Genomic DNA, 10,152 nt, shown 5'->3' on the forward strand with positions numbered 1-10,152 from the left:
CTGATGCAATTTTTGATGTATGATAAATATTGTTTCAATTCAAAAGCCATGTTAATGTGACAATCTCACCCACATTTTATTTAATTATTGTTATTTTCTTTAGGTAGCTAATGCAATAAAAGCTTCATTGCCTCAAGGTGCCATAAAATCTAACAAAGAAGGTACTAAATGTATTCAGGTTGAAATTACTCCTACAGCATCAAGGATATCAAGAAATGCTGTGACCAGTATGTCTATTCGGGGCCATAGATGGAAAAGGCATGGTAAGAACTTAGTTTCTAAAAATATTAATAAAACCATAAAATATTAGTTATACCATAACAAAAATTGATATTCCAAAATTGATATATCATGATTATTTAAAAATCGATATTCTTAATTATACTAATAAGAGATCCCATACATAGTATAAAAAGGCCAAATAACTTTTATGTTATTTTATTTCTCTAACATAAAGAGGTTTTATGTCTTTTTTGTTTTCATTAGCATAAGAAACCAAGCAATGCTTATTTACAGTTCATCATACATTATTTGTCAATTAATGTTATACATTATATTAAAATTCTTTTGATTTCAAATATATCATTTCAAAGTAATTATTGACATGATTGATTGATCATGTTATTTTTCTTAATCTGACATAAATTACAGCAGTGTTTATAACTTTGTTGCCATTAATGAAAGTTTTATACTGATTATTGCACAGTGGTTTTGTTTTTCATGTACTATGCCTTATACATTATAGATATACCAAACATAGTTGGAACTGCTAAGGTATTTCTATCTTTTGATACACATTCAGCACTAGAGAATAGATTCATAAATCCAATAATGATTTTGTGGCTTTAAGGTTAGATGCAGAATAGATAGTAATATTAGTTTATTTGAACACAAAGAAGATATAATTTACTAAATAAACTATAGCAGAGTTCTTTTCCTATATTTTTGATTAGTGATAGCAATAGTTACAGTTTCTCATTGCTACCTTGCTAAGAGCTTATAACGGAAATACTGATATATTACTTCAAATCAATAACTAACACAGAGTTTTGTTTTTGTCTAGCTAATGTAGTTTCCAATATTTTATATAAGTATAAATATATTGGTAATCCAGAAAAGATACATATCTTGCACTTTTCACACACTACTTTTACTACTGTTACCTTTCTGCAGGAGTCATGCTTGATGATACAGGTGCTGAAGTTCAAGAGGCAATGGTTAGGACAAATGTTTGCTGCAGCAGATAACAAACAATAAGGCAAGAGGCTTGATAGTATTAGTAAAGCAACTGACTGCAATAAAGATGAAATGTTATTCTATTAAGAAGAAGGATAATTTGAGAGGTATGAAAGCATTGCTGCAGATCCTTAAGTATCCAATATATTGGATACTCTTCCCTTCAGGAAAATAATTTCATAATGTAACAAAATGAAGAGGAAATAAAGTACCATTTGGCTCCTGGTGGAGAATTTGGGGATTATTTTATAGATAAATTTCCCATCAAATTACTTTGATTTATTACAACTATATATAAGAGCTTTTACATACTTCTAATTACTTCTGGTGGAAAGGAGCCTGCATCTGACAGGTTATTATTAGAACCTGGCTTGTTAGGAGAACAAGTCTAGAAGTTTAGATTAGTTTAGTTAAACAAATATTGACTTGTTCAGTGTTCTGCTGGCAGAACAACAGTGGGAACAATAGAAAAATGTGTGCCAGGATATTTGTTTGATTATTGTATGACTGAATTTTGAATATTGTTAATTATCTGTGATATGTGAAACACAGTATGGAAAGAAATGCGGAGACATCTTTGTAAAATGTTGATTGATAATTTTGCTTCAAGATAAATTATTTCCATATTTAGTATAATTATTTATTTATTAGTTTGAAAGGGGTGACGTCTTTTTGCTTTTTCAATATTGCTACCTCAATTTTTGAAGTTGATTAGAATTCTTTGGATTGCATATCCCTTAAGATCTGGACTAAAAAGACAGGATCGCCTATTGCAGCTCAATATACTAGCCAATTGTGAGATGGAATTATTCATTGAAATATATCATTGAGATCCAGACAAAATAACAAGTATCTTTAATCTTCATGACCTTGTGGAGAAATAATATTTTGAGAAAATAATAGTTTTCTGCTGTTTTCAGAAATATGTTTCATGCTCTGTCTTATTCAAAAGTATTGGTTTCTATTCTTTAGTCAGTTGGTTACACATAGGCCTATTTCAGAATTAGAAAGAATACTAGATTTGGTGTTTATTTTTCCTTCTGGATTATAATAGAATATGTAGGAGGCTTAATTTTTTGTGTCGATAATACAGTGGCTGGACATTCACATATTATAAGATTAATTCACATGTTGGTAAATTGAACAGAACTCTTCAATTATCTAAAATAGATGCTTTGCCTTAAACTCTGGTACTATGGGTTTCCGGTTTGGGTTTCTTCAGCGACAGACCGAAATCCGCGATCGTGTGCGGTTTCGATCTGTGCTCGCCGCTGGAGCACCTCGATCCGTTGGATTCGGGGCTGAAGCCACCCCGTAGAGGTGGTGAAGATGGGGGAGATTGCTAGCTGAGTGGAGGGGAGCCGCATCTCTCCTTCTTGGCTGGTCTAAACTCCCTTTCCCGAAGGCGGTTGCAGCGGTGGCCAGAAATGGCCACCTCAAAGAAGAACCCGACTGGATAAGATTGTGCAGGAGGAAGACAAAGAGGAAAGCAGGACAGACCGGGCTAAACAACAGAGAACATCTGAGCAAGGTACCCTGAATCTAAAAGTACTTAGAGGGATACTTCTGAAAGAAGACTTTTAAGCGACGAAGGAGAGAGAAAAGGAGGTTAAAACCCATTTTTTTACCTATATATTGACAATTGCAAATGGTATGGAAAGAAATCTATATTAATTTACTTTGACACTAATAGGCAACTTTAAGCTGAAATTTAAGTGTCAAAAGGAGAATAAAGATTTTTTCTTTGGTCATTTTAAAGCCCTAAAAAGGAGAAGAGTGGAGGCAAAAGGGTGGAACTTGGAATAATGAAAAATGGAGTGCCACCTGGAAAAATAAAGAGGATTAACAGCGAAACTTTGAAAAGACTCCCGAGGATACATTGTAACTGAAACCTTATTAAAAGATACAGTAACCCACAGAAAGGAAAAGTAAAGAAAAGAAACAAGAAGGAACAGTCTGGGATCATTTGGTGATATAAAAAAAGTTTTTGCCATTGGTTTTTTTCTTTCTTTTTCTGTTTTTACTTAAAGTAAATCAGGTGGTTGTTCAAAAGTGTTAAAAATGGCATCACTCCTGGAGGAATTGAATATGAATCTTAAAAAACAGAAAGAAGATGAAGAAAGGGAAGGAAGATCCTTTGGCTTCGTATTTGAATTTCTTGAAATGGAGATCCTGAACTATGAAAAGCAAAAGGAAAAGCTTCGAGAGCAAGAAGAAGGGCGGGATAAAGAAGAAGCCATTTTCAATGATCAAATAATGCAAAGTGTGGTAAAAAGGGGGAAAGGAGTTTAAAGTTTGAGATCAAAGGGAACAGCCAAAAAGAAAAATAGTCTGACAAGGAAGTATAACAGCAAGGAGAAGCAGAAGAAAACCACAGAAGGGAAAATTAGAGAGGGAAGGGTATAAAAAAGGGGATGTGAAAAAGGAGGGGAAGATAGAAAGGGAAAGAACTCATGAAGGACAAAAGCAGGAAATAAAGAAAAAGGGGAAACGTACTAGGATTAAAGGTATTTGCTCAGCTAGAAAACACAGAGACAATGGCTAAATTAAGTTAAAAGTGAGGTTTCTGAAAAGGTGCAAAAGATAGCGTGAAAGTAGAATACTGTAATGAGTTAGAAATGAAATAAGTAAATAATCTATGAGATAAAATTGTATTGTTATGTAATGGTATGTTTATTTATAATTAATGCAATAATAAAGAAGAGAGGGAAACACTGTAATTGTTTCTAAAGATTGATAAAATATTGAAAAGAAATGTGAAAGATTTATAAGGAAATTTATACCAGTTACTAGAATGAATTTGAATAATTATTTTGCTTATTAATAGTAAATAACTTATAAGATAAAACTGTATGACTATCCAATGGTATGCTTATTAACAATTAAGTAATAATGAAGAAGGGAGGGAAACATTTCAACTGTTCTCAAAGATTGATAAATATTGAAAAGAAACGTGAAAGATTTACAAGGCTCATACCAGCACAAAAATGAATTTGAATAACTATTTTGTTCACTAATGTTTATATATATATTGTTTTTGCTATGTTTTTAGAATTTTTTTTAACATTTTTAAGGGGAAGTACCAAGCAGAGTCTGAATGATGAAATTTGCATGATATAAAATAGATATTAGAAATTTGAATGTTATAATTTTAGAATGCTCAAATTTAATGTTTAATGAAGTTTCATATGATAATAACAATAAGACTTAAAGGTGTTGCACTCCGATTAGCAATTATAGAGGGAATTTTGCTTTTTAAGGATGTTGGAAGTGAACATAATGAAATTGTAAACAAGACAGACGAAAGTATAAGTATACTGAATAAAAAGATATAGAAATTTAGGTAAAAGAAATACAATTAAATAAGAAGAAAATGAGATAATCATAAAAGAAAATTAAGAGAAGTAAAGGGAGAAATAGTGAGAACTTGGAAAAAGAGTAATAAGATATGAAGTTGAATATATAAGATGAATATGCATATGAAATTGTGTCTGTATGGAAATGTGATAACCCAGAACCATGCTGTACTCAAATAAGATGTCTTATTTGTTTTGTTAAAACTCAATAAAACTTTATTTTAAAAAAACTGTGGTACTATGAGACAAAGTAAAGTTTGCAAGATGTGGAAATCAGACAAATTTTACTTAGATCATAAAAGTATAGACTAATGAGAATTTTGTGATAAACAATGGTAATACTGATTGGAATAATTAATCCCTATTAAAAATGGCAGGTAATTTAGTTAGTATTTAATGTTAAAGCAAAGAAACTACAGAAAATTAATAGAAAATTTTGAATTTCTTTCTTATTCAATATGTGTACATATGTATCATAGGGAAAAAAACAGTTAAATATAAATACCATCTGTAAGTTAGATGCTATAATTTAAAAAAACAGGTAATATTTTCCTTCTGCTATTTGACATTCATACAGGTTTTTTAAAATTTATTTTATTTCCATGTGCAACTTCAGCTATTTTGTAAACTATGTTTTTGCAGAATGCCTGGATTAGAATGCAGAATTATTAGAATGCAGAATTATGCAGAATGCCTGGATTAAATGCCTGGATTATGTGATCTCACCATTGTTTTAAAGCAATTTTCACTTTGTGTGATGTAGTTCAGTTATAGAAGAAGAAAACATCTTTCCTGTGCATTTCATAACATTCTGCAAAAAAGAACGGAATTGAGTATTTGCAACAGAAACCACAACCCGTTAGAGGTAGACTTCTATTCAGAGATAAACCAGGCTTTAATAGTGGTTCGAGAGTGCAGGAAAGAGGGTATCAAAAGGAGAAAGGCACCCTGTCTCAGGAAAATCGGAGTGTGTTATTTTGTTCCCCAAAACATCAGACATTTGGAATGCCATGGAAGTAATGGAAATTCCATGTATCCATGTTTGACCTATAAGATAAAGGTGTTGCTGTACTTCAGGTTCTATCATTATTACTTAGTGCTATATTGTGGGGCATAAAGTCCAGAGAGTAACAGCTTTGTTGTTTCTCAAAAGGAGACCTGTCATTTTGTTCAGGTTTTGGGGCTAGAATAATGTATAAGTGTTATATTTATATACATAAATAAATGAATTGATAAGTAATGGGCAGACAAGCAGCCTAATGTGCTATACACTGTAAATTTTATTAAAAATAGCACCATTGCTCCCATTTGCAGGCATGGGAGTTCTAGTCAAAACCTGTTCAAAGCACTTTTTATTTTCCAGTGGGCATAGTCTTATTAAAGGCAATCAGTTACCAAAAGGCGATATTTATGGAAATCTGTTCTTATTTAATCAGTTAATTTCAGATTTGTAAACTTCTTCTGAAAAGATATTTTATTCTTTTAATTGAATTCTGTAATATGTTACATCATTATTTTTCCATTTGATAGTTAGGTGCTTACTTTGTAAAAATGCTTATGATGGCTCAATACTTTTCACTTCCTTTTTCCTTTTCCTTTAAAAAGTGGTTTTGACTATGTCTATATAGCATCTACACATACTTTTTCAGTTTGGCAGAGCGTTTCATTTTTAAGATTTATGTCTTGATGCAACTTTTATTGTATCATTTTTTTAAATTGAAAAGAAGGACTAGGGGATTTTGGGAATTATTTGTTCTTTGTGTACGTGCAAGGACAACGGGCCTTCTGGTAGTTGACTGCAACACGAAGCAAGGAACAAGGTCAAAATGTTGCCATTTCTTACCCAGAATTGTAGCAAACTTAAACTTTGCAGCTTTGTATGCTTACACGAATAATCAGTGCATTTTGTGTGATGTAATGCGTTTGTGACAAGACACTAACAAAATTGTTACAAGGATTGCTTCTAATAAAAGAGGGTGTCAGAGTATGTTTTGTGCTCTCATCCCGATCTTGCTTCAAGACGTCGTCTCAGTGTTTTCATTCATGAGAGACCACCGCAGGGGATACACGATAGCAGTGTTGCAATCTCAGGGGCTGCCACAAAGAAGAGGGAGTCAAGCTTTTCTCCAAAGCATCTGAGGGCAGGACAAGAAGCAATGGGTGGAAACTAATCAAGGAGAGAAGCAGCTTAGAACTAAGGAGAAATTTCCTGACAATTAGAGCAATTATTCAGTGGAACAACTTGCCTCCAGAAGTTATAAATGCTCCAACACTGGAAGTTTTTAAGAAGAGATTGGATAACCATTTGTCTGAAGTGGTGTAGGTTTTCCTGCCTAAACAGGGTTGGACTAGAAGACGTCCAAGGTCCCTTCCGACTCTATTTTTCTATTCTATTCTAATTTTATTAGAGCTTGCTTTGTTTCAAACTTTAGCTAAACTCACTGCCCCATTTATTCCTCAGCTATTTCAGTGAAACTATCCTATATACTCAGCTATCTTTTATACTTTGGAATTGTTTTTACTTTTTTCCTCTTCCCATGTCCTTTTGTTATATATAATGACTTAGAAATCAATAAATCAAAAGTACATTGAAATGTTCATACATTTGTTAGGGTGGCACATTTCATTTTGATCCTTCATATAGAGAAACAAAATCCTAAAGTAATCTGAATTGAGTTGGAACTGCGATGCTTTGTGCTCTGAAGCAATGTAGAGAGGGCATTTGCAAAAAAAACACAAAAAAACAATGACTCTGTGCCCACTACATTTAATTTTTATTTAATGTAAGACCTTTGAGGAGAAGCAGGAAGAGAAATAGAGATGTTTGTATTATAAGGAAATCTCTTTAGTAGCTCCCTGATCACTCTAGCTGTTTCAGTTTCAAATACCCACATAATCCATTGGAGTTGGGTAGCTACTAAATTCATAGGAAGGAAAGGTGTGAACTTGAATCACATTTTTTTTGTAGTCATCCATTTTGTCCCAAAACAAAACAAACTATTGGCTTCATTCTAAATCTCTTTAAAGAATTGAAAGAGTGCTGTTATCCAAAATTCTGTCACATATAAAATTGGATAGATTTCATATGCTCAGTAGTGTCTATAGCTGTATATTTTTCTGTTAAAAAAGCTACAGCTGTTTGTGGATTTTCCAGGAAGTTTACAGAAAGTATAGAGATTTGATATACTGGTCTATTTCCTGAATTGCCAAATCAGATTAAATCCAAATATGGTCAGTGCCCATCACCTTTTCTGAATATTTCGATTCAGTACATAAGTATACAACTATGAGGTGATTGTAACTAGTCAAATGTGTTCTGAAGCATCAATCATCAAATACTGCAGAATAAGTGATAAGTGAGTTGATGGTGATATACCCAAAATGCAGTTTTCATGAATTAGGACAATTGTGATAAAGGAATCTTGCTATTTATATTTCTTTTTCCATTGTACAATCTTTCTATAAATCAAACTCAATAAGAGATTCATATATGAAAATATTTTTAATATTGTAATGCTTCTAAATGACACATTTACAATATTTTGTTGGTATTATTTGCATTGGAAATTGTGCTATCATTAGTTAAACTATTGTGTAGGTTTTATAATACAAGAGTATTAGAAATAACTTTAAAATTCATTGAACAAAAACATATTTTTGAAACTATTGTAAAATATTAATTTAAGCATTCATTTAATCTGCATTTTATTTTGTTTAATTTTATGCATTTGCTACAGAAATAGGTAGAAGAGATGTGTGATATAAAGTATGCAGCATTCACACTTTAGTTTTAATAAAGCCTTATTTGTCTTCCTTAATTCCCAGTTTATATACAGGCAAGCCACAAAAAGTCTGGAAATGGGAAGACTGAGTGCATTGTCTCCTCTGCTGTATGCTTCTACTGATAACAAGATAAATGATATGGACATTGGTCCTTGTGAGGAAGCACTACATTGTGTATTAGAACATAGATGGCAAGAAAGAGAGCTACATCTGTTGGAATTCAAAAAGATAGAAATCCTTGAATTTTCAAAAAGAATACTTTTCTTTTATAATTTGAATCTGCACATTTTATAAAATGTCCTAGTGCAAGTAATAGTGTAAAAATATTTAAGAAACAATGTTGAATATGACAAAATCACTGGTTCTGAGATACTAATGAAAACTAGTATCTCAGTAAAATGTTCCTTATACTGTTAGTGGATATATTTAAACTAAATGTTAATGTATTTATATATTGAACTTCTTTAGTTATGTAAGATATTTTTTTTCAGTTGCACTCGCTCCAGAGTTCACTTTTATGAAAATTGACTCTATTTACTGCAACCTATATTCCATCCCATTTTCAGAAACATTGTATGGTTTAGTCTCTCTAGACATCATGAAATAACTCTCTTTACTAATGACAGGCCAGGAAATTAAACCTCTGACTTTGAAACCTTCAGACTGTCAGGTTTTCTGTCCAATTCGTGTCTTTTTGTTTGTCTCCATGGTTTTTGTTTCAGCCATCTTTTTTCTTTCTTTCTTTTTTCTTTTTGTCTTATTCATCTTTAATTCTAGAGCAACCAGATAATACTAATGACACTACTGAATCGGGCAACTTTGTTATACCCGAGATTAGTGTCACAAATGTGGCTGGAGAGAGAACCAGGAATGGGGAAAAAAACAGAATGCCAGGAGAGAGTGATCAACATATTCAGGGTGTACAGGAAATTCCTACAGAGCCTAGAGTTGACAGCAAAAGCTTGCCAGAGATCAGGAGGCAAAAATCTGTAAGAAAAATTATGGAGGATGGAATAAGCTCACCTGGCAGAATGCAATTTTAGCAGAGCACTTTGTAGCTACATTCAAAAGGTATCAATTGAAAGGGTCATGGCTGCATGTTTTAAAGATTTTAGTAATCAACAATAGACATTTGCATGTACTTTTAGTCAAACACAATTGCATGCTTTGCACATAGAGCTGATCTCTGTGCTCCACATATTGATAGCATACTGACAACGAATAGATTTATCTTAGCTTGGGAAACCACATTGGGAGATTTCAAATTTCATTAACGTTAAACTTGGACTTTTTAGTTCTGAGTCATTCCAGCATTTTTATTTTACACATTTGAAACAACCCTTTCTTTCAAGTGTATATAAACAATATCAATTTATTTTAATGTTTTCCCATCTGTTACAATGATGATTCCAGAATCATTACTAAATTTAACTCTTTAGTACAGAATGTGGCCATTCAGCCCTTTAAATATGAAACACAATTGGATTTGCTAAAAATGTGAGCACCTGCAGGTGATGCCCTATTGGCTGGTCTGCTGTTCTGATTATCTATTTCCATGATTATTTTGCTGTCTGTAGTACGTAGATACCTTGCTCATACATAGGTTTATTCCTCTTTCTAGCTGTTATAGATCTAATCTCTTCTGAATCTTGCATGAATAACAGGCGCTTAAAAAAAAATCACCACACAATGAGATTGTAAGCATGCTTTGTTTCTTTATGTTTTATTGTCATGTAATATATTACATTGATATAATAGATGAGCTTCTTGTCTGCTC

The 10,152-nt window shown here is 32.3% G+C and overlaps 1 protein-coding gene across 3 annotated transcripts in view; it reads left to right on the top strand.

Annotated features, from left to right (window-relative positions):
* HYCC1 (hyccin PI4KA lipid kinase complex subunit 1) overlaps positions 1 to 10,152 on the top strand; it is a 73,359-nt gene that overhangs the window by 58,944 nt on the left and 4,263 nt on the right. For 2 of the 3 annotated variants that reach the window (XM_026677999.2, XM_087946362.1), the window contains exon 10: positions 104 to 263. In XM_026677999.2, the coding sequence (XP_026533784.1) occupies positions 104 to 263 (160 nt within the window). Of the gene's footprint in view, positions 1 to 103; positions 264 to 9,152; positions 9,447 to 10,152 lie in introns of all 3 variants that reach the window. The other variant, XM_026678003.2, reaches the window with a different exon arrangement.

Source organism: Notechis scutatus, chromosome Z (genome assembly GCF_049901735.1).
Source record: "Notechis scutatus isolate UNSWTSFEM ecotype Mainland chromosome Z, rNotScu1.2, whole genome shotgun sequence".
In the NCBI taxonomy this organism is placed as follows: domain Eukaryota; kingdom Metazoa; phylum Chordata; class Lepidosauria; order Squamata; family Elapidae; genus Notechis; species Notechis scutatus.